Here is a 25,438-nt window from a genome sequence, read left to right on the forward strand (position 1 = left end):
TTGCCCTGAAGATGGCGATGGCGTAGTTCTTTCATGAAGTCCATGAGACTCCGATAACCAGCTCAAAGAGGGGTGGTTTTGGGCAAGGTAGATCTACGTGGTTCGGCGCTGAAGGTGTTATGGACAACCTTTAGATAGACAAATGCAGTCCTTGATAAAAAAGGTGTCCTGATAAGAAATAGGCCTCGCGGCCAAAGGAGACTTTTGACCTCTCTGTTATTACAGAAGGCCTAATGTTAAGTCTTCCGTTCCTATTTTCAGAGCCATCAACTACGATGAGAAGGACCCCTTCCTCTGCAATGCATGCGGCTTCTGCAAGTATGCCAAGTTTGATTACACGCTCCACGCGAGACCGTGCTGCGCTGTCGATCCGATCGAGAATGAGGAAGATCGGAAGAAGGCCATCAATACGATTAACACGTTGTTGGAGAAGGCGGATAGGTCTTATAAACAGCTGCAGCTGCATCGTCCTGCCCTCGAGACGCTACTGATACGGATAAATGAGCACACTGGGGATAAGATAATGGTAAACTTTTGATAACATGCTCGATGATATTTGTTGTTTTTCTCAAAAGTTGCTACATACTTTGCTCTGATAGATCGTGTGTAAGAGGAGTCTAGAGTGGTTAACACTGTAGGCCTGGTTTTGATTCTGGGTAGAACCCAAAGTTGTAATTCTAGCTGTGGCTTTTGTGGCTCTTCACAGCAAAGTTTGTGGCTCAGTTAAGATAAATCAATGAGGGTCTTTCCGATGAGACCAAAAGATATGGTCCGTAAGTGTATATGCCAGGGCAAGTAAAAGATACCACTGGGTTGACAGTAGCATGCAAGATTGGCAGAATTCGAGACCCTAGCTTCTCGTGTACTCTCAACGCATAACATCAACTTGGTTATTACGATACTTATTTTATGCCCACAGCAGTACCATTACATATTTGAATCGTTTCTCTAGGAGATGCCCCCAAGTGTCCAGGCAGCGACTGGGACGACCCCACCAACAACAGGCGCCAGCAATGTCAACAAAGCAATCCAGCAACTCGCACAGCGCTACTGCGGAGACTGCAAAGCGTCGTTCGACGACTTGAGCAAGATTATCCAGAAGGTTCTGGCGTCCCGGAAGGAGTTGGTTGAATACGATCGTCAGCAGAAGGAGGCTGCGCTGGCTGCTGCTCTTGCCTTGACTCCAGCGACCACACCTGCTACTCCTGATGTGGGGATGCTGGGTGTCGGGATGGGCCGCGTGGCTGAGGCTCCTGATTGCAATTACCCCAGGCTGCAAAGGTTAGTATTACTCCGTGTAGCATTTCTGTGTAGTTAGTGTGAGTATCTATGAGTGGTGTTGCTGTTTGCATCCGTTATGACCCAGCCTTCCTGGGCTATCAGTTGCTGTTGTTGATGTTGGCCTGCTGCAGTTAATCTCTCATGTATTATGTTCCAGCTTAATGTTATGTCCAATTCTTTTCCAGGTCGGCTGGAAGGTGTTATGGGTGTGCAGCAGCTACAGTGGAACACTGCATCACGCTCCTGCGAGCCCTGGCTACAAATGCCAACATCAGGCAGTTGCTCTGTGCACAGGTGAGATTGAAAATTTGTTCAAAAGATTCTGAGAGGTCAAGTTGGAGAGACATCGATTTGAATATCATTGTATGATTTTTAGGGACATATCAAGGAGTTGGTTGAATACAACATGCCCCGCGGCACAGCATCAGTGCAAGCAGATGTCAGACAACCACCCTGCCTCTTGAGAAAAGACATCAATAATTGGAAAAAAACATTGATTAGAAATATTTCTATTTTTCTTCCTAGGGTCTTATCAAGGAGTTGGTTGAATACAACATGCACCGCGGCACAGCATCAGTGAGAGCAGACGTCAGGCAACTCCTCTGCCTCCTCACAAAGGACAACAACAACTCAACTGAGATGCTTTCTGAGATGCTAATGGACCGAATCAAAGCGGCGATGCGTGGACATCTTGCCAATCCAGATCTCGGCGCATCTGTCCGCCACGAGATGTTGCTGTTGGCCTCTGGGATCCAGCGTGAAGACAGCTGCTGGGAGCTTCGTGTTCGCTGTGTTCTGAAGCTGTTCTTGATGAGCATGGAGATTAAGAATCCTGTGATTATGGAGACGATTACGCTCCCATGTTTGCGGATTCTGCACCACATCATCAAGCCTGAGGTAGGGTTCTATTCATCCTTAGTTGATGCCGCCTAATCTGTACAGATTCTAGAAGTTTCTGTTCGATCAGTCGGTGGAGGTTAAGGTCATGAATATGTCAGTTGTTCACTTGACAACTAACTGAGAAAGCAGTAAGAAATGCAGTCACGTGGGAAAATCCAGAGACTTAAAATCTATACAAACCCACCAATCTCCTTAAATCCAGCTCTGAGATACCGATCAAACAACTGGTTAATTCATACAGGTAAAATAGCCTTTTGAACTTGCTTTCCCCTTTTTTCCCTCTTCTCCATTTGAACAATGCCTACTTTCCCCAGAGCAGGCTACGTATTTTCATGAGGTAAACTCCTGTGTAACATCTCCTTTTTTCATCATCTCCGACAGGTAAACCAGGTACCACTGAAGAAGCCCAAAGATGCAGCGGCCAGTGACAAGACGGTAGATTCTATAAGTAGCGTCTACGCTGCAGCCCAGGAGCTGCATATCAGCGCCCGAGGTTGGCTGGAGGGGGATCAAGACTGTTCGTACCAGGCGTGGAAGGATAAAATGCCAATCAAGGGTTAGTTGTATTTTATGACGATGATAATATTCTTATTCCAAATTTGTTATCGCGCACTTTTCAAGAAGCAACGAGTGAGTGCTCAGCTGCGTTTGACGTATGATTATCCTAGCTGATAGGCCTATACACTGCAGCTTCACGCTCAACTCCTCGGGGGAGTATCACATGTCCTAGCTGCATGTATTCAGCATTCAGGACCGGCATTCACATTTGACCACCTCTGCCAGCGAGGTACCCAATACCCCAGTTTCTGGATTCGGCTGAGGAATAAGTGTAAAGCACTTTGAAACAGTACAACCGTACAGCATAAAGGGCTTTTGAAGAAGTCATACGCAGGTTCACAGTATCAATGCTCTTTTCAGTTGCTGTCGAATCGACTGCCCCAAACAATAAATCAGCGACGCCATCTACACCCAAGAAGAAGGACAAAGAGGAGAGACGTGAGATACGCAACAAGTACCTGATGGAAAAGTATGGCAGACGTTGGAGGTCAAAGGTCACAAAAGGTACGTCATCAGTTCATCAGCAACACTCTGACTTCGGGAGATTTTAACGTCACCAAAAAAATTTCATTTGCCTTAAAATATTTTCGTTTCAAAGACTTTGCCAGTTTCCAACAGTCACCAAAGTTAATTTGCATACAGCGACTCCCATGAAAGTTCATTGTAAATCATGTGGTATTTCAGAGAACCTTATCCCGCTGAAGTTGGTGTCGAACACATGGATGCGTCACGCCTTGTTCTCGGGATCCTCCAGGGCTGCCCGGCAAACGGCCAGCAACATCATCGAGTCCATCTGCCAGACACAGAGCCGCAAGCAGGAGATGCTTGACCTTCTAACAAGGTAGGGACAAATCTGTAAAAACCAGGACATGCTTGACTTGCTTGTCCAATGGGAGTCCACAGTAGACTCCTCTGAGCAGCAGCTATCTCTTGATCTGCTTGGAGATTGCCCAGAGCTGTATCCTTGGATATCCCGGTGTCAATGGTAGGCCTACTAGCCTGAATGCAGAAGAAGTTTTGTTACAAGATGTCTGTGCCAAAGTTTGATGTTTTCCAATGTGACTGACATTACTGCAGATTCCATCCAGATCATTTGGAACTACACCCTCAAACACCATAGACATCCCTCAAGCCATTTATGTTATACTTTTGCACAACTGTTTGCGTAGGTTCCACGAGTGTTGTGACAACAATCTACGCAACCTTCGTGTGAGGGAACCTTTCACTCAGCAGGATTGTCGAATGTTTTGCGGCAACCTTCGAAGCTATGTGCACGCAGCTTACCCAGCACCAGAGCGGATGCCCTGCACAGCTTACGTGAAGCAGAGGGCATGTCTATTGTGACTTGATTGACTTGTTATCTGAACTTGATGTTTGTTTCAGCTATTTGGAGGAGCTCTGCCGCTGTGGTGAAAGTGCGGCCGAATTCCTCGCCCTCTACAAGCGTCTGATAGCACCCGCCCACTGGAAGTACTACCTGGCCATCAAGGGCATCCTACCACGCATCGGAAACCTCATCAACATTGAAATCGACAAGTTGTTGGTCATGGAGGAGACGACGCTCAGCTCGGATTTGAACCTGGGATATGCACTCAGGGCGCTGACAGGTAGGTATTTCTTCAAATTCCCCCGGATTCATAAGACAGGAAATTGTCGCAGTTAGTCAAAAAACCACATCATAAATTAGTTACAACACAGGGAAAGATTTGACACGGTGTAATCATTTTGCAATCTGTTACATTTTGGGAGATGAAATTCGAAATAATTTCTCCTAATTCCCTCAGATTTATAAGAATCGGCATCCGTTGTTTGCTTCTTCCAGATTTGCTCTCATCCTTCGTTGAGCAAGAGAAAATCAAGCACCACTACAAGAACAAACTGGTCGGTACCGTCCTCAACGGTTACCTCTCCCTGAAGAAATTGGTCGTGCAGAGGACGAAATTGATCGACGAGACGCAGGATAAGTTGCTGGACATGCTGGAGGACATGACGACGGGCACGGAGTCGGAGACGAAGGAATTCATGGCCGTCTGCATCGACACTGTGAAGAAGTACCCCATCGACGACTTGAGGTCGCCAGTGTTTATCTTCGAGAGATTGTGCAGCATTATCTATCCTGTGAGTCGAGGTTGTTTCTTTTTTAACAGGGTGTTGCAAAGAAATCTTGTTTGGTACAGTGCGAATCTTGTCTTCTCCATTCAAATGAGTCATATGATGGGATGAGACATGTACCCAATGAGAGGACTTGTTGCCATTGTCTCCTGTGCAGTTATCCTGATACCAAAAAATACCGAAAATAAGTTAAAGGTTTGGGAACACCATCATTTCTTCCTTAAGGCCAAAGTATGACAGTTCTTTCTTCCTCCAAACCAAAGAATGGCTGTCTCTTCTTCCTCTAAACTAAAGAAACACCATCATTTCTTCCTCCAAACCAATGAAAGGCTGCCCCTTCTTCTTCTAAACTAAAGAAACACCATCATTTCTTGCTCCAAACCAATGAAAGGCTGTCCCTTCTTCCTCTAAACCAAGTAAAAGCCATCATTTCTTCCTCAAAGCCAAAGATAGGCTGTCCCTTCTTCCTCTAAACCACGTCAAAGCCATCATTTCTTCCTCAAAGCCAAGGAATGGCTGTCCTTCTTCCTCTAAACCAAGGAAACGCCATCATTACTTCCTCAAAGCCAAAGACTGGCTGTCCCTTCTTCCTCTAAACTAAAGAAACACCATCATTTCTTCCTCCAAACCAATGAAAGGCTGTCCCTTCTTCCTCTAAACTTAAGAAACCCCATCATTCCTCCCTCCAAACCAATGAGAGGCTGTCCCATCTTCCTCCAAACCAATGAAAGGCTGTCTCTTCTTCCTCTAAACTAAAGAAACACCATCATTTCTTCCTCCAAACCAATGAAAGGCTGTCCCTTCTTCCTCTAAACTTAAGAAACCCCATCATTCCTTCCTCCAAACCAATGAGAGGCTGTCCCTTCTTCCTCTAAACCAAGGAAAGCCATCATTACCTCCTCAAAGCCAAAGAATGGCTGTCCCCTCTTCCCCTAAACTAAAGAAACACCATCATTTCTTCCTCCAAACCAATAAAAGGCTGTCTCTTCTTCCTCTAAACTAAAGAAACACCATCATTTCTTCCTCCAAACCAATAAAAGGCTGTCCCCTCTTCCCCTAAACTAAAGAAACACCATCATTTCTTCCTCCAAACCAATAAAAGGCTGTCTCTTCTTCCTCTAAACTAAAGAAACACCATAATTTCTTCCCCCAAACCAATAAAAGGCTTCTCTTCTTCCTCTAAACTAAAGAAACACCATCATTTCTTCCTCCAAACCAATGAAAGGCTGTCTCTTCTTCCTCTAAACTAAAGAAACACCATCATTTCTTCCCCCAAACCAATAAAAGGCTGTCCCTTCTTCCTCTAAACTAAAGAAACACCATCATTTCTTCCTCTAAACCAATGAAAGGCTGTCCCTTCTTCCTCTAAACTAAAGAAACACCATCATTTCTTCCTCTAAACCAATGAAAGGCTGTCTCTTCTTCCTCTAAACCAAAGAAACACCATCATTTCTTCCTCCAAACCAATAAAAGGCTGTCTCTTCTTCCTCTCAACTAAAGAAACACCATCATTTCTTCCTCCAAACCAATAAAAGGCTGTCTCTTCTTCCTCTCAACTAAAGAAACACCATCATTTCTTCCTCCAAACCAAAGAAAGGCTGCCCCTTCTTCCTATAAACTAAAGAAACACCATCATTTCTTCCTCCAAACCAATGAAAGGCTGTCACTTCTTCCTCTAAACTAAAGAAACACCATAATTTCTTCCTCCAAACCAAAGAATGGCTGTCTCTTCTTCCTCTAAACTAAAGAAACACCATCATTTGTTCCTCCAAACCAATGAAAGGCTGTCCCTTCTTCCTTTAAACTTAAGAAACCCCATCATTCTTCCTCAAAACCAATGAAAGGCTGACCTTTCTTCCTCTAAACTAAAGAAACACCATAATTTCTTCCCCCAAACCAATGGAATGCTCTCCCTTCTTCCTCTAAACTAAAGAAACACCATCATTTCTTCCCCCAAACCAAAGAAAGGCTGTCCCTTCTTCCTCTAAACTAAAGAAACACCATCATTTCTTCCCCCAAACCAAAGAAAGGCTGTCCCTTCTTCCTTTAAACTAAAGAAACACCATCATTTCTTCCCCCAAACCAATGAAGGGCTGTCCCTTCTTCCTTTAAACTAAAGAAACACCATCATTTCTTCCCCCAAACCAAAGAAAGGCTGTCCCTTCTTCCTTTAAACTAAAGAAACACCATCATTTCTTCCCCCAAACCAAAGAAAGGCTGTCCCTTCTTCCTCTAAACTAAAGAAACACCATCATTTCTTCCCCCAAACCAATGAAGGGCTGTCCCTTCTTCCTTTAAACTTAAGAAACCCCATCATTTCTTCCTCAAAACCAATGAAAGGCTGACCTTTCTTCCTCTAAACTAAAGAAACACCATCATTTCTTCCCCCAAACCAATGAAAGGCTGTCCCTTCTTCCTCTAAACTAAAGAAACACCATCATTTCTTCCTCCAAACCAAAGAAAGACTCTCCCTTCTTCCTCTAAACTGAAGAAACACCATCATTTCTTCCTCCAAACCAAAGAAAGACTCTCCCTTCTTCCTCTAAACTGAAGAAACACCATCATTTCTTCCTCCAAACCAATGAAAGGCTGTCCCTTCTTCCTCTAAACTAAAGAAACACCATCATTTCTTCCTCCAAACCAATGAAAGGCTGTCCCTTCTTCCTCTAAACTAAAGAAACACCATCTTTGCTTCCCCCAAACCAATGAAAGGCTGTCCCTTCTTCCTTTAAACTTAAGAAACCCCATCATTTCTTCCTCAAAACCAATGAAAGGCTGACCTTTCTTCCTCTAAACTAAAGAAACACCATCATTTCTTCCCCCAAACCAATGAAAGGCTGTCCCTTCTTCCTTTAAACTAAAGAAACCCCATCATTTCTTCCTCAAAACCAATGAAAGGCTGACCTTTCTTCCTCTAAACTAAAGAAACACCATCATTTCTTCCTCCAAACCAAAGAAAGACTCTCCCTTCTTCCTCTAAACTGAAGAAACACCATCATTTCTTCCTCCAAACCAAAGAAAGACTCTCCCTTCTTCCTCTAAACTGAAGAAACACCATCATTTCTTCCTCCAAACCAATGAAAGGCTGTCCCTTCTTCCTCTAAACTAAAGAAACACCATCATTTCTTCCCCCAAACCAATGAAAGGCTCTCCCTTCTTCCTCTAAACTAAAGAAGCACCATCATTTCTTCCTCCAAACCAAAGAAAGACTCTCCCTTCTTCCTCTAAACTGAAGAAACACCATCATTTCTTCCTCCAAACCAAAGAAAGACTCTCCCTTCTTCCTCTAAACTGAAGAAACACCATCATTTCTTCCTCCAAACCAATGAAAGGCTGTCCCTTCTTCCTCTAAACTAAAGAAACACCATCATTTCTTCCTCCAAACCAATGAAAGGCTGTCCCTTCTTCCTCTAAACTAAAGAAACACCATCTTTGATTCCTCCAAACCAAAGAAAGACTCTCCCTTCTTTCTCCAAACCAAAGAAACACCAACTATTCTTCCTTGAAACCAGAGAAGGGCTCTCCTTTCTTCCTCTAAACTAAAAAACACCATCATTTCTTCCTCCAAACAAATGAAAGAGTCTCCCTTTTTCCTCCAAACCAATGAAAGACACTCCCTTCTTATACTCTCTTACTCATTTTGTAGGAAGAGAACGATGTGGGTGAGTTCTTCATCTCACTTGAGAAGGATCTGCAGCAGGAAGATTTCCTTCAGGGCCGCATGCTTGGCAACCCGTACAGCTCGAACGAAATTGGCCTCGGACCACTCATGAGGGATATCAAGAATAAAATATGCCAGGGTAAGGGATTTGGAGCACTTGTGCATGAGTTGTTTCTGGCGGATAATGTTATTGTTTCGTGAATGAAGCATAGTTCCACTGGGTCAGTTACTCAGGATAAACAATCGACAATGGAACACTCACAGTGTATCACTTTTCATTTTAGATGGCGAGTTGGCTGCCCACCCATGTTATAGTGTGTCACTTTCCATTTTAGATTGTGAGTTGGTAGCCCTCTTGGAGGATGACACTGGCATGGAGCTGTTGGTGTGCAACAAGATCATCAGCCTGGACCTGCCCGTCAAGGATGTCTACAAGAAGATCTGGGTGTCGGAGCACGGCGAGGGCGAGGCCATGAGGGTCGTCTACCGCATGAGAGGTCTGCTGGGTGACGCCACGGAGGATATGGTGAACAGTTTGGATACTAGCGGAGGTAGGTCCGATATCAGGGTCCCGGTGGGTCATGTGGTTCACACTTGAGGCCTGCTGTTAGAGCTTGTTGGAGGTGGTCCATGGTCTTGATTTTAGTGTGGCTTGGTGGTTTGCAATGCAAGCCCTGCAGATGAGGAACCACTATCTAACATTGGGAAGCCAGAACAGTCCTCCACCATGCCGACAGAGCAACCTGGCCGCACAAAGTGGGAGACTATGAATAACATTTGAACTGGGAGCAGAAGGTATGCACCAACATCTGCTGCCTTCCCGCTGGACACTGTGGATTGCACAGCTGCCTGCAGAGAATCGGGGCAGCAGGCTCTTCACCAAAACTAAAAGACCCTACACCACATCCTCCCACAGCCTGAGGATGAAAATGTCCCAGAGAAACTGGGGAAGAACATGGGAAAAGTCCTCACATTCTTCAAGCAATCTAATAAACATTTGTTGACTTTTCCAGACGACGACGTCGACAATGAAGAAGTCTACAAAATGGCTACCGTGATGTCACAAGGCGATGGCTTGAAGGTCATGCTGGAGAAGCTTGGTGGCATCCGTGATCTCGTGCGTGGGAAACAGCTGCTAGTGGTCATGCTGAAGTTGTTCACGTACTGCCTCAAGGTCCGGGTGAACCGGCACCATCTGATTAAACCAGAGCTGAGGGCGATTAGTGCCATGCTCAGAGTTCTGAACTTGGTAAGTTTCCTTTTCATCATGTACTGTAAACCACGAAATTTTCATGAGCGCTTTATTTTGGTAGATTTTTGCGAATGAATAACCTGGATACGCCAAATAAAAATCACGAAAAATATTCATCGGAAATTTAAAAAAAACTTTGTTATCCATAACAAATATTGTGGAGTCAAGTTCTTTGAAACACTTGGGATCTTCTATTTGCCTCATCGGTGTGCAATAGTCCTAAGTACCTAAATACCAGCATCCCTGAAAAAACTGATGCAAACATTTCCTTGTTTCAGGCTTTACTGGCAGAACAAGAGAGCACAGGATCGGGAACAAAGGGCCAGACCCTGACAGAACAGATTCTACAGTGCATGGAGACGATTCTGATTGAAGCCAGTCAGGCCAGCCCAGAAGAATACAGGGTGAGTTAGGTCATCTTATAACCATCATTACCATATTTCTAGTTCAGTATATAAGTGACCTCTGGTGGCTGTGGACATGAAGGCAAAAAAGGTCCAATTCAACCTCCCAAGGCCAGTAATATAAATAACCATCTTTTGACAGCAGAGGTCTTGATACGTTTCGTTTCGTTTTCTAGGAGTTCTCAAAACTCTGCGGCGACTGTGACCAGCTGATGATCCTGCTCGACCGCATCAACAGTACGTTTGTCCGCAGCAACTCGAGCGTGCTCCAGGGCCTCATGAGGTTGATTCCGTTCCTGGCGTTTGGCGACCAGGTCAAGATGCAGACATTGATAAAACACTTCATGCCGTACCTAGACTTTGAAAAGTAAGTTGTGTGAATTTTTGCAAGATTTCATATTCGTTTTCCTGATGAGAAAAGATCCTACATGTATTCCTAGAGGCTGAGTTTTGTGTAACTTCTTGGGAGTTATTTCAGCTTCTTTTTCTCCTTCATGCTAGACAGTCGGTCTTTGGCATAACAAAACAGCATCTTCATTCAAAGTTTCATTAAGATTAGTCACACAACTCAGATAGAATAACAAAATGGACAATATATTTATCTTTATCACCAGGTTTGATTCGGAACACAGTCTGGATGAGGAGGTTCACTTGGATTGTTTCTGCGTGATAGCTGCTGGAATTGAGGTAAGTTGCCCAAGACGTTGCATTTTCTGCCTTTGGAAACTCCAGAGTGTCCAGAGTGGTTTCCGTAGGACTGGGTGGTGGTCCCTCTCAGATCTCACCAGCATCAGCCTTTGCTGGGGAAGATGAAAGATTCGACAGATCTGATAAAATTACTGGGGGAGACATTTGTGGACATGGGCAAGCTTGTTGTGAGGCAATAAGATTTGAAATTGATGAAAAGTGCTCGCAAAACAACCTTCCAGCAAATACCTGATGGTCTACAAGTCAAATCAGGTCGTTGTTTTCAGTTGAATGCCAGTGGCTATATGAAAGAAACTAGCCTCCTAGTTTAGGGCAGGTATTTGATGGTGTGTAAGTCAAATCATGTCGTTGTTTTCAGTTGAACGCCAACGGAAAGAAGTTGAAGGATATGATCATGCATCATGGCATCGTACAGAAGACCGTCGATTACATCAAGACTCACGCCCCAACATTCAAGACACTTCTGGCGTAAGTATGACGTTAGTACGATGGTATCGAGCTGTGCTGTCAACAGACCATTCCTGAATAGAGGAGAGGCATTTGAACTTGGTCCTCTCTTGGGTTGAGATGAAAAGTTCTCGTGTAATGTGCTGAAAAGCTGATTTTTAGTCCGGCATGCTGCGGTATCAAAGACTGGATTGTTTACTATTTAACCAGGAAAAGTAAACAAGATTTGACACTGAATTGATAAATGAGGCAGTTCTCATTTCATTATGACTTCCTTTTTTTGTCCCTTTTGCAGCTCGGACTCTGAAGACTGGAAGGAATTCATCTCCAAGCCGTCGCTACGCTACACCCTACGCCTCCTGACCGGTCTGTGTAGCGGCCATGAGCCCACGCAGCTGGTCATAGCCGATTGTATATCCATCCTTCATAAGCTGGAGCAGGTTTCGTCCGACGAGAGAGTCGGGACGCTGGCTGAGAATCTACTGGAAGCACTCCGTGGTAGTCCCCAGGTTGCAGCAAAAGTGAGTGGGAATTGTTTGATGATCTGGAGTGGACGTTCAAATAACCTGATGGCAAATACTTGTTGAAAAAAATGTGGCTGTGAAATTTCAAGATTGGCCTACCCAATCTCACAATATGCTGACCCCTTTTTTCAGATAGAGGACGTGCGGCAGCAGACCAAGGCTGAGAAGAAGCGTCTGGCCATGATGATGAGGCAGAAAGAGCTTGGGGCTTTAGGAATGACGGTAGGCCGAGGTGTTTTAAACATAATCGGTTCATGTGGCATTTATTTCTCTATGAAATGTGTTTGGCGACAACTTGTTATGTCCCAATAAACAGTTGTGTGAGATCAGCTCCGATTAGATTAGAAGTTTTCTGATCAAATATTTCCTATTCTTGAAAAAGTGATCAGGTTATCTCTCCATCTTCAGGCAAATGAGAAAGGCCAGGTGAAGGTGAAAGGCTCCGTGCTGAAACAAATGGAGGACCTCAAGGAGGAAACGGGTCTGACATGTTGTATATGCAGAGAGGGATATAGGTACCAGCCTACCAAGGTATGTGGTCTATTTCTCATTCTAATAGTTCCGGTTCTTGTTCCTGTTCATTTGTGTAGCGACGGAATGTGTTGTTGGCCCATAGCTGCCTGGTAAGAGTCAGTGGAGGGGCTGCCTCCTTGAAGCATCATCACCAACACTTGGGTCTACTCTAGTCTGGACCCTTGCCTAAGATCTTTCTGGCATCACTTGACCTTCCAGGACCCAGGGCTCCCACCAGCGTAGCCCTTGGCGTCTCAGGGCCACACAAGCAGGTCTGAGAACAGACTGGAATCGGGCCGATAATCAAGCTTTAGAGACTGCTCTATTCATTGAAGATTAATGAGCTTATCTTACTGATAGTTCCCGATGGTTATTTTCTTCTTTCTTTGTCCAGGTTTTAGGCATCTACACATTCACCAAGCGGGCCAACCTTGAGGAGTATGAGAATAAGCCGAGGAAGACACAGGGTTACTGCACGGTATCTCACTTCAATCTGGTGCACGTGGATTGCCATTTAGCTGCTGTGAGGTAAGGAAGATGATAATCAATTCTTCAGTACGGTCGAACTTCTCTATTTAGGTCACCCTCGGAACTGACAAGTGCTGTCCTTCACAAACAGGTGTCCTGATTAGAGAGGTCAAACTTGATGGAAACAACCACTGAGTCCAAAACTATTGTCTTTAGAGAGGGTGTCCTTAATAGAGAAGTGGAATTTGATTCTGTTTGCTCAGGGATTCCCTTGTGTGTCAGTCTTATAAGGAAAGGTTGTGGGTTCTATTCTATAGCTGGGCAACTACTACATTTCCCTACTTATTTCCCCTCATGGCCAACTTATCACCCAAAACAGCCTCAGGAGTCAGGGATAACCGTTGTGATAATCCCCAAAAGCCCTTTGTTATAAAACTAAAGCTCTTACAACTGTGTTCATTGTGAAAGAACCCGGACTGACCAGAACTGAAGAGGATGCACAACCGTTTTGAATGAAAAGTAATTCTTACATTTGAATTCATCATCACAGGCATGCCAGAGGTCGGGAGGAGTGGGAAAGTGCCGCCCTCCAGAATGCCAACACAAAATGCAACGGTCTGCTACCGCTTTGGGGGCCACAAGTGCCAGAATCAGCATTCGCAAGCTGCTTGGCGCGTCACAACACCTATCTGCAGGAATGTACGGCAGTGCGGGACGCGAGCTATTCGTTTACGGTCCACGACTTGAAGTTGTTGCTGCAACGTTATTCCGGCGAGAAGTCATTCAGTGACGAGAGCGGTGGAGGAGGCAGGGAGAGTAACATGCATTTGTTACCGTACATGATGCATATGGCGCTGTATGTTATGAACACGTAAGTGAGAAAGGCGGCATATTTTCTTGGGAAACGTCTGCTGGCTTAGACAAAATGTTAGATGCTGGGGATTTCTATTCGATGGTGGATACACTTTAGCTCCTATCTAGCAGAAAAGTTTATGAATTGCAATTTGATTGTCAATTTGAATGCGTGTACCTCTAATTTCAGGACCCGGTCTGTGCCTAAAGAGGAGAAAAACATCTCCCAGTTCCTCGATCAGGCAAAAGATAAATGGGTGGAGGGAGCATTTGAGGTAAGATCTGAAATTTCCGAGGTGTATTAAAGTTGCCAAAGTTTTTCAAACCATTCCAGCAAGACTTAGGATACCAATGGTTCGTTTCTAAAAATGTTGAGTTGACGTTATCATCTCCATAAACAATTATAGGTGATTGTAATGTATTAGTAGGGAACTGGACACTCTGGAGGAAACCTTGGCTGTTGAAGATTTGCCCACTCGATCACATGAGTGTACCAGGACTAACCGGGAAACAAATTCGGGACCCTTTTTGGTGGCTCATCAATTTCTTTTTCTTCAGATCGCCTCGCCACTCTACTGGACTATGATGATGGTCCACATTTACAGTCGAGACCGGTGGAAACAAGTACGCGTGAAGGTGTTGGGACGATTGCTGTTCATGGCACAGGCTAGGTCGGCCAATCCCGGCGGAGGCAAATCGTAAGTTGAAATATTTAGGCTCTATTTAGACCATTACCTCTTTTGTGTTTTTGGCATTTTGACCAAAAATAATCATAGCATAATTGATAGGATTGCCATCTCAATGACTTCAAGTGATCATAGCTTAATTATGAACACTAAGTATACTGGCCGTTCCGAAGCCTGATCAAGGTGACCATAAAACAACCCAGTCTCAATCTTAAGCTGACTTTTGACAGAGTTTGGAGAGAGTTTCACAAACTTGGGGAGACCGTTCCACAGCACAGAAGCATAAAGACCACGATCTCCAAAACCGGTTTGAGTTCTCTGTACAGAAAGTTGGATAACGTTCAAAGATCGCATGTACAATGGATTTGTGTGAAATGTCACCCACTACCCTGTCAAAAACCCCTTTTGACGCCTTGATAAACCAACCAATTATTTCCTCTTGGTGTGTACGGGCATTTACACTGAAGCCAAAGGTCGAAACATAGTTCTATTCTAGTTGCCTTAAATGTGAACACTGTTTATTATTGTTTCAGGCTCGGTGATAAAAATATCCGTCACTACGAGGTCTACAAAGCCACGCTGGCGTTCTTCTGCTTGGCGGATGGAATATACAGTTATCTATTCAAGGTAAGCTTCCAGTTTGATAGTTCATGTACAAGGAGTTGCTTTGCTCTTTGTGACAAATACATGTACATTTAAGCTGAGGAGCTACTTTAATACACGTGTAAGAGTGTGTTCTATGTCTGGGAAGTCCTTATAAAGCTGTGTAGTCATAGGTTGTTCCCTTGTGAACTTGTGGCAATGTTTTCATCGTCTGCAGACCATGTATCCTGGTACCACAAATGGGAATGTCAAACAAGCTAAACAAAGCTTCTTTTTGTGTGTGGCTAGTCACAAGGTTACATGCAAACTTGGAATTATGAAAAGCTCATTTGGCTAGTGACAAGGTTACATGCAAACTTGGAATTATGAAAAGCTCATTTGGCTAGTGACAAGGTTACATGCAAACTTGGAATTATGAAAAGCTCATTTGGCTAGTCACAAGGTTACATGCAAACTTGGAATTATGAAAAGCTCATTTGGCTAGTCACAAGGTTACATGCAAACTTGGAATTAGAAAAAGCTCATTTGGCTAGTCACAAGGTTACATGCAAACTTGGAATTTGGAAAAGCTCATTTGGCTAGTCACAAGGTTAAATGCAAACTTGGAATTTGGAAAAGCTCATTTGGCTAGTCACAAGGCTACATGCAAACTTGGAATCAGGAAAAGCTCATTTGGCTAGTCACAAGGTACATGTAAACTTGGAATTAGGAAAAGCTCATTTGGCTAGTCACAAGGTACATGTAAACTTGGAATTAGGAAAAGCTCATTTGGCTAGTCACAAGGTTACATGCAAACTTGGAATTTGGAAAAGTTCATTTGGCTAGTCACAAGGCTACATGCAAAAGCTCATTTGGCTAGTCACAAGGCTACATGCAAACTTGGAATTTGGAAAAGCACCACAAGTCAAAACTCTCTATGGATACACAGCTTAAAGGTCAGATAGCAGAATATGCACATGAGTGGGCTCTGATAGTTAATTAGATGACGTCTTTCCTTCTGCTATCTGAGCTTCCATCTCCTTTTTCTGCAGGCCTTGCTGTTGTAAAGAGATAGAGCTTGACATGAAGATCGAGATCATTGTATATTTGTATATTTGTCTTGAATCTTAAAGACACACTTGTACACATACTTCCTGAATGAATCCCCTGGTCTACCTACTCTTGATCTTCAACACTCCAGCTTCTTCTTCAGTGTTCGGTTGATCATGCAGATATCATATCTGCAGTGTGGATGCATTGACAAAATGGGTAGTTCGCTTCAGGTCATCAGCAATACCCCAGAGCTTCATCTTGAGTGTTGTCTCATCAGGCCGGAACTTCCTGCGTGCCAGCTCTAGTAGTGGTGTGCTCTGGGGTCTGTTCTCCGTTGCCGAACTCGCAGTTGGCCATTTCTCGTATTCCTAGTCGCCACAGGTGTTCGTTAAGCCTGCAGTGTCCTGTCCAAAGCCGGTATATTGTCACCTGGCTCCTCCGGTCTAGTTTGTGGATGCTCTCCTGTGCTCCAGTAATAGAAGATATCTTGCTCGTAAGATCCTAATCCTGTACAACGTGGAATAGAACTGCTGTGATATGCTCTCCACCTTGGAGCCGAAGACGTCGCGCTAGTCAATTCCTAATCTTTACATTTCATTCCAGAACGTCAACGTGGGAGCGGACGTATGCTGGTCGACGGCTCTCGCCGAACACATCCGCAACAGTGACCGCAGCATGCTGGACGCGGGAGATAAGCTCGTCAACATGTACGAGGATGAGCTCCTGCCGTGCGAGTCATTCACGGAGTTCTGTGACATCATGGGTACGTATCATTCATCAGGCAATCGAATTGGAATTTTACTTCCAAACTCCTATATCTGACGTCAGGAGTACCTTTTTCCACTTCGAGGCAATGGGAACAATAAGGTTAGAGAGCCAAGTTCAATGCCACAAAGATTGGGCAGGCCCATATTGTTGGTAAACTGGACGCTGTTTATGTCTGTGACACTGAAATCCCTGCTTGAGTCTGGTTGTTAGAAAGCTTATTAGCTCAGAATGATGACATGTCTACATGAAACGACATGTCTACATGAATGACATGTCAACATGAAACGACATGTCTACATGAAACGACATGTCTACATGAAACGACATGTCTACATGAAACGACATGTCTACATGAAACGACATGTCTACATGAAACGACATGTCTACATGAATGACATGTCTACATGAAACGACATGTCTACATGAATGACATGTCAACATGAAACGACATGTCTACATGAAACGACATGTCTACATGAATGACATGTCTACATGAAACGACATGTCTACATGAATGACATGTCTACATGAAACGACATGTCAACATGAAAGACATGTCAACATGAAACGACATGTCAACATGAAACAACATGTCAACATGAAAGGACATGTCAACATTAAACGACATGTCAACATGAAACGACATGTCTACATGAAACGACATGTCTACATGAAAGGACATGTCAACATTAAACGACATGTCAACATGAAACGACATGTCAACATGAAACGACATGTCAACACGAAACGACATGTCAACATGAAACGACATGTCAACATGAAACAACATGAAACGACATGTCTACATGAATGACATGTCTACATGAATGACATGTCTACATGAAACGACATGTCTACATGAAACGACATGTCTACATGAAACGACATGTCTACATGAAACGACATGTCAACATGAAACGACATGTCAACATGAAACGACATGTCAACATGAAACGACATGTCAACATGAAACGACATGTCAACATGAAACGACATGTCAACATGAAACGACATGTCAACATGAAACGACATGTCTACATGATGTTATAAACAAAAATGATAACATGCTTTCTAACAATCGGTTGGTTGTGAACTGTGGTAAAAAAGGCTGTCAGTATTTTATCAATATTTTCAAGGTACTAATTCGTTTCTTCCCTTCACATTCCAGGCCTACTGGAGGAGATTCCCAACCCAGACAAATTCATGAGGGACCTATTTGCTTCAGTGTAATCGACACGTGTGTTGCTATGTGGAAATGGACAACATTGTATCCAGAATAAAGCAGGGGAATGAAACAAGAAAAAAGCAAGGAGGACTCATCTCAGTATCAATTCGGGATGAACAATTTTTCAAAAATATGCGCTCATGTTTAATTCCAACAAGTTTTCACTAACACTCCTAGCTGCAGATGACAGAATTTTTACAAGTTCAATCTGTTTTATTCTGGATGTGACGGACAACTAATTGTATTTATGTTTATTGAAATGTTTAACATATTTGATGTAATTGCTTCACATGAGCGGTTTATAATTTGTAGTCACTGAAGATTCCCTTCATATTCCCTGCGATTTTTGTGAAAAAATGTACTTTTTACTCAAATTACAGGGTCAGTCATGTTAAAAACTGTTGAAATTTGATGTTTTTCATTCCGAATTCGGACTAAGACTCTCTGTCGGTAAACGGTTTAAGCTTTCAATACTATCAAATATGGTAACTGAGCACAACTTTGGTTTGGTATTCTGTTGAGGGAAGGGCCAGCTGGAAGCCATTTTCGGAGGAAAAAACCAACATATCTCACGCCCAATTAGTTCCTTGAAAAAGGTGATGGTTATTATCAAAGAAGGTCATCGTTGTGGCACAATTCCTTTCATTGCCAGAAAAACAGTTTTTGACAGTATCCCTTATTGTCTTTTGCGTGATCATTTCAGGGTGGCAAAGTTGGCATATTTTTGATTAAGTTAGCATTATTTTACCGTACTTCATAGTGATATCGAAGATTCAGTATGTAACAATGTAACTCTGATTATTAAGTGGAATAAAGTCATTATCGTAACTGAGAAAATACTTATTTAGTTTTGTTTAGGGAACATCTCATAAGTGATCAGGTTGCCAATTCTTAACCAAATTGACAATATCACCAGTGTCAGAACATTTTCCCTATGATGAAATGGAATTTTTATGTTCGGCATCATTATCACCTCTCAAAGCTGAAAGAGAAGAAGAGAGTTAAAATAAGCGCCGCTTTCTTATACGTGAGCATTCTTGGCATTTTGGAAGTTTTGAGATGTTCCATCAGGCCTATCTTTAAATGTTAAAGGGGCCATAACAATATTCATGTTGTAAATGGCTGTCGTAGCTGCGCATATCATGTAGACAGTGATCTCTAAGTATCCCTCTAATATCCCCACCGGTGAAACCTCGCGATTTCCTGATGGTGCACACTAATGCCATCTATGCCATAAGTGTGGCCAAGCCCCTTTGGCATTTTAACGTGTGAAGACGATGCCACTGCCCCTTTAAGTTTAACGTTGCAAATCTTAATCCTGGACCACCAATCTTCTTTCTCTAAAGGATGCTCAGGGATGCTCGGGGAGGATGTTCCAAGTTGATTGTACCTTGAACACAAATGTGTATGTTCCGCTGCATTTAACAAGGTGGATACAGCTCTTGAGCCTCCTACCATTTTGGAAAAAAGGCCTTTAAATTCCAAAGGATGCAGTAACCTGCATCCCCAACGTGATCAGGTCAACAGGAAGGTGAAGCGGGTTACATTAGCCCCCTTTTCAGTCCTCGGTTAAAGAGGACAATTTTGAGTTGACTTTCACAATGATGTGCAGTTCTTCTTGTATTGCCAATACCCCTTTGGAAATATCAAGGAATTAAAATAGCATTCAAAGTGCTCGAAATTACGAACATTGCTTAATTTGGAAACCATCTGAACAGTGCTTCTCGTCTCTACCAAGTTTGCCCTGAAAATCCATCCAAAAATGACACAAAAAATATATTGTTATAATAAATATTTAGACATGTCAGAACCAATAAAACACTGCCAATGTAGGTGTTGATGTCCTAAGATGCTGCATGCAAAAATTCAGCTCAAAATTCCAACTGCTTCATGGTTTTTCAAATATTTGGTAAATTTTTGTAAAATTTTGCCATCAAACTCAACAAAGAGGCCTTGGATCCAGGGCCTATATGACCACTCATGAGCATGAATGTATAGGACTGAAAAGCCTCCAAAACCTGGGTACAAGGTATTTTTAAAGTGGTCTGCATCCGCAAACTGTGTGTGATATGATGCTGAAAATGCGGGATATTGATGATAGATACATAATCTGATAGATGTTAAAGTGAAATTTTTATATCAATACTGGTTTGGCAGTAATTCTTCAAAATATCACAAAAATGATATTCCTCTCAATCAACTAGACTTTGACGTTTTCACCCCAAATCTTGGTTCAGTATTCACACTGACATTGTCTTCGATGTCATCAAGAAAATTTTCAAAAAATGTTGATATTTTGAGAATATGTCCAAGTTGTAATTTCGTGATATTTAGAAGAATAAACCGTTATTTAGCATTGATATCAATATATTTCGGTTTACCATCAATCATATTAAGTATATATCATTATGTTCAAAAATTTTCAGCATCTTAGCGTCGCTTGTGTTTGCCCTGAAAATCCATCCTAAAATGACACAAAATGATATATTGTTATAATTGATATCTAGACATGTCAGAACTGATAAAACACTGCCAATGTAGTTGTTGATGTCCTAAGATGCTGCCTGCAAAAATTCAAATCAAAATTCCAACCGCTTCATGGTTTTTCAAATATTTGTTAAGTTTTTGCAAAATTTTGCCAACAAACTCAAAAAAGGGCCTTGGATCCAGGGCCTATATGACCATCCATGAGCATGAATGTATAGGGCTGAAAAACCTCTAAGACCTGGGTACAAGGTATTTTTAAAGTGGTCTGCATCTGCAAACTGTGCGTGATATGTTGCTGAAAATGCGGGATATTGATGATAGATACATAATCTGATAGATGTTAAAGCGAAATTTTTATATCAATGGTGGTTTGGCAGTAATTCTTCAAAATATCACGAAAATGATATTCCTCTGAATCAACTAGACTTTGATGTTTTCACCCCAAATCTTGGTTCAGTACTCGGACTGACATTGTCTTCCATGTCATCGAGAAAATTTTCCAAAAATGTTGATATTTTGTGAACATTTGTAAGTTGAAATTTCGTGATATTTAGAAGAATAAATGGTTAATTAGCATTGATATCGATATTTTGCTTTAGCATCAATCAGATTATGTATCCATCATTAAGTTCCCTAATTTTCAGCATCTTAGTGTTGCTTGTTTGCAGATGCTGACCACTTTAAAAATACCTCGTGTCCAGGACTAAGAGGTTTTACAGTCCTGTGCATTCTTGTACATGAAGAGTCACTTCTGACCTGGAGCCAAGGCCCCTTTTAGAGTTTGATGGCAAAATTTTGCAAAAATTTACCAAATGTTTTGAAAACCATGAAGCGGTTGGAATTTTGAGCTGAATTTTTGCATGCAGCATCTTAGGACATTAACAACTACATTGGTAGTGTTTTATCAGTTCTGACATGTCTAGATATCAATTATAACAATATATCATTTTGTGTCATTTTAGGATGGATTTTCAAGGCAAACACGAGCGACGCTAAGATGCTGAAAATTTTGGAACATAATGACAGATACTTAATATTATTGATGGTAAAGCGAAATATATTGATATCAGTGCTAAATAACCATTTATTCTTCTTAATATCACGAAATTACAACTTGGACATATTCTCAAAATATCAAAAAAATTTGAAAATTTTCTTGATGACATGGAAGACAATGTCAATCTGAGTACTGAACCAAGATTTGGGGTGAAAACATCAAAGTCTAGTTGATTGAGAGGAATATCATTTTCGTGATATTTTGAAGAATTACTGCCAAACCAATATTGACATAAAAATTTTGCTTTAACATCTATCATATTATGTATCTATCATCATTATCCTGCATTTTCAGCATCATATCACACACAGTTTGCAGATGCAGACCACTTTAAAAATACCTTGTACCCAGGTCTTAGAGGTTTTTCAGTCCTATACATTCATGCTTATTGATGGTCATATAGGCCCTGGATCCAAGGCCCCTTTTTGAGTTTGATGGCAAAATTTCACAAAAATTTACCATATTTTTGAAAAACCATGAAGCAGTTGGAATTTTGAGCTGAATTTTTGCATGCAGCATCTTAGGACACCAACAACTACATTGGCAGTGTTTTATTAGTTCTGACATGTCTAGATATCAATTATAACAATATATCATTTTGTGTCATTTTAGGATGGATTTTCAAGGCAAACACAAGCGACGCTAAGATGCTGAACATTTTGGAATGTAGTGATAGATACTTAATATGATTGATGGTAAAGCGAAAAATATTGATATCAATGCTAAATAACCATTTGAGTTTGATTGCAGAATTTTTCAAAAATATGCCCAATGTTTAAAATACCATGAAGAGGCATGCCGATCCATCGTTGTTGTGGGTATATCCATCCTTCTGAATTTGGACACAAAACAATTTCTTACCGCATGGCGTTTGCCCGGATCATTCCCCTTGAAGCAAATCGTTGTATGATCTGTGGGCTAATCCTTTTAAGTTGATTTAGAGACAATACCAAAGCGATACTTTGAACTTCAAATCTCCTTTATTTCATAAACAGAATGATGTTAACAACCCTGCCATTTGTTCCGTTTGGATTCTTTGTCTGTTATGTTGAAAGCAGCATTGGGTCCGGTTGGTACGGAGGACAGAGCTTGTTGTCATCACTTGTAAACTGATTCCAGAATTTCCACAACCTGGGAAAGTAAGTTTTGCACTGTTTCTATTGTACATGATTATGTTGACGTTTGAAATGTCCCAAATGTCCGGGAACAAAGGATTCTATAATGCACTTTTGATCTCTAAGGTATGGACAGTCATGGCCTCTGAAGTGCCATATTTTGTCAGAATACAATAGGGTCGGAGACTTTTTCCAGAGGACATTTTCTACTTTAACACCAATGAATCTTGCTATTAAAAAAAGACAAGATCAACTCTGTCATTTGTTCTGACTGGATTCTTTGTCTGTTATATTGAAAGCAGCATTGGATCCTGTTGGTACAGAGGACAAGGGCCTATCACCAATCCATGTCATTTATGAAAGGTTTAGGAGAGAATTCAATTATTTGTTTTGAACATCATGGATGGCAATCAAAGAGGGATACATCTACATGTGCCCCCAGTGGATGCTGGAAGAAGAAGAGAAATGGTATAATGGGTGTCACAGAAGAAGGTGTTACAAGCAATCGAATAAATCATGAACCATTCAAATATCAATAGGTCATTAGTATAAAAAGTTGACTGAATTAGAAATAGCTTTAGCATGCTAAGTGCTATTTCTGCCCAACATCATAATTGGAAAGTGATAAAACTACAAAAAGATAATGAACAGATAATCTTGCAACTCACAGAAAACATGCTGCTGCTCTGAAATACACAATTTTTTGAAAAGAGGGATAGTTATTGAATGAATAATAAAAGTTCAGGTTTGAGGATGGAGATGCAAAAGCTATCCTGATTACATAATCTTTTGATGGCAAGGCCCTCCAAGAAAGTCAAATTTAATTGAAATCCGCTATAATTTATTGTTTATATGAAGTATAGGGGGTCTAGATGAGCCATATGTATTCAAGTACCAACATAATCTCATCAAAAATATTGACATATCATCAAAAATATTGATATATCATTCAAAACTTTAACATATCATCAAAATCAAAAACTGACTATATCAGAAAGTTGTATGGTATATTGGATGATGATTCCACTAAACAATTGTCAAGGATATGATACTTTGGAAGAGATAAAGCTGCAAGAATATAGTTTATTGAATAGAACACAAACCACGCGAGAGTTTGATTTACATTTGATCAAATACTGAGAAAGTTCGGAACTCAGGACTAGCTGCCTGACTGCTGGTCCATTTCAGTTTCTCGGCCTATTGGCTAAGATTCGTTTTGGATAAGTTCTCTAAGCTGCATTCTCGGCCTATTGGCTAAGACTCAGCTATGATACCTTGCAGTGATGTCACATATTTCTATCATCTCAGGACTCTTTGCCTGAATGATATGAATGTAGAATTGGAAAATATAGATTTAAAATGTTTTTTGGTGATATATGGAGAATAAGCTGAAATAAAATGGGGCACTTGACATTTAGTGAAAGGCCACCCCTTGTTTACCAAGCATTACTAGAAGGTTTAGAGTATAACTTGTTGGACTGATTTATATATCATGAAAAATGATATTGGACTGATTAATATATCATGAAAAATGATATCGGATGTATGAGAAAGTGTACTCTTTGTTATGCAATGTTCTCCCAAGGTGGATTCACTGTATCTGATGTATCAGAGGAGATGAAGCTGGAAAAGGATTATTGAAAGTTGAAAAACAAAACCCGAGGGGATAATGATTGTCTACGGTTACTTCGTAAAGTTCGTTCCGGTGGGTAAGGGTAAGGGTGGGGTGTCAGCTACTAACGTTCTAAAACGCCTCTGAAATGCTACCAAAAAGGATAATTTTTTGGGTTTTTTGTTGATTTTTATAGAATGATAGACTAAGTATAGTATAATTTTGTTAAAAAGGAGTCTTTTTTGTGGTTGTTAAAAAGAGTGTCGTGGATTCGCCTTGAAACTATGCCTAGATATCTTATCAGACCGCCAGGGGAAACACACCCACAAAAGACAAAAAGCAAGCTCTAGTCTTCTGTACAGATCTGAAAAAGTATACCTCGGCCTTCTCGGCTGTTATAACCGATCAACCTAACACAAGGTGCCACTCTAACTTATTTATTTGGTCTTGTGTCTTTCGCGTGGTGTAGCTTCTCATCAATTTGGTTTCTTTTTGCATCTTCATCTTCCTTAATATGTTACATAATGAAGTTTCATTCAATCAAAACATCTTCTATTACAACAATAATAGTTCTTATGCAATAATATTTTTATAAAATATCAATATCCCTTTTTAATGATATTTGATCGTAAAGAGCACATTCTGATTAAATAAGCAAGGCCACCAAGAGATGGCAGAATCTTTAAAGTCAAGTAATAAGAAACACTTCGTGTTTGCGTATAAAAATCCAGCCCCTGTCTTGGATGCATAAACAGAACTGCTGTCCACATCATTGTGTGTGATAAGGAAAATTTTGGTAATCTTACTATGTGGACAGGATCCTATATATTCATTTATACATCCTTCTTTCCCGTGGTTGCCAAAGCAGCTTCCGCGTAATCTTTCTGTATCTATATCTACTCAAATACTTCAGGGTATCAAAAGTAGATGACAGACTATATCGTTAACTATATCAATGATATTTCTTATGTTCTTTGATTAATTTATTGATAATCTTGATTCTATGTGTATCAGAGCTTCAAATGCATAATGATTGTCATTAGAAAGAAAAGAAAGAAAAGAAAGAAAGAAAGAAAAGGATCTTGATCAAAATTGCAGAATACAATAATCATATTATTGAGAGTTATGCTAATGTACACTGAATTCTCTGCTGTATTACATTTCTATGCATTC

General features: G+C 41.4%; 1 protein-coding gene across 8 annotated transcripts in view; it reads left to right on the forward strand.

The window, feature by feature from the left end:
• Positions 1-18,825, forward strand: part of LOC135501735 (E3 ubiquitin-protein ligase UBR4-like) — a 61,573-nt gene extending 42,748 nt beyond the window's left edge. For all 8 annotated transcript variants that reach the window (XM_064793992.1, XM_064793994.1, XM_064793997.1 and 5 more), the window contains 26 exons: positions 262-526; positions 953-1,281; positions 1,467-1,575; positions 1,807-2,178; positions 2,563-2,737; positions 3,100-3,243; positions 3,424-3,580; positions 4,123-4,346; positions 4,562-4,857; positions 8,498-8,651; positions 8,848-9,063; positions 9,526-9,761; positions 10,043-10,168; positions 10,345-10,535; positions 10,783-10,855; positions 11,235-11,344; positions 11,619-11,844; positions 11,980-12,069; positions 12,256-12,378; positions 12,755-12,888; positions 13,379-13,699; positions 13,871-13,955; positions 14,239-14,378; positions 14,900-14,993; positions 16,605-16,764; positions 17,938-18,825. In XM_064793992.1, the coding sequence (XP_064650062.1) occupies positions 262-526; positions 953-1,281; positions 1,467-1,575; positions 1,807-2,178; positions 2,563-2,737; positions 3,100-3,243; positions 3,424-3,580; positions 4,123-4,346; positions 4,562-4,857; positions 8,498-8,651; positions 8,848-9,063; positions 9,526-9,761; positions 10,043-10,168; positions 10,345-10,535; positions 10,783-10,855; positions 11,235-11,344; positions 11,619-11,844; positions 11,980-12,069; positions 12,256-12,378; positions 12,755-12,888; positions 13,379-13,699; positions 13,871-13,955; positions 14,239-14,378; positions 14,900-14,993; positions 16,605-16,764; positions 17,938-17,999 (4,612 nt within the window). In that variant the 3' untranslated portion in view covers positions 18,000-18,825. The remainder of the gene's footprint in view (positions 1-261; positions 527-952; positions 1,282-1,466; positions 1,576-1,806; positions 2,179-2,562; positions 2,738-3,099; positions 3,244-3,423; positions 3,581-4,122; positions 4,347-4,561; positions 4,858-8,497; positions 8,652-8,847; positions 9,064-9,525; positions 9,762-10,042; positions 10,169-10,344; positions 10,536-10,782; positions 10,856-11,234; positions 11,345-11,618; positions 11,845-11,979; positions 12,070-12,255; positions 12,379-12,754; positions 12,889-13,378; positions 13,700-13,870; positions 13,956-14,238; positions 14,379-14,899; positions 14,994-16,604; positions 16,765-17,937) is intronic.
• Positions 18,826-25,438: the final 6,613 nt, after the last annotated feature.

The sequence above is a fragment of the Lineus longissimus genome, chromosome 17 (genome assembly GCF_910592395.1).
Source record: "Lineus longissimus chromosome 17, tnLinLong1.2, whole genome shotgun sequence".
Lineage (NCBI taxonomy): Eukaryota > Metazoa > Nemertea > Pilidiophora > Heteronemertea > Lineidae > Lineus > Lineus longissimus.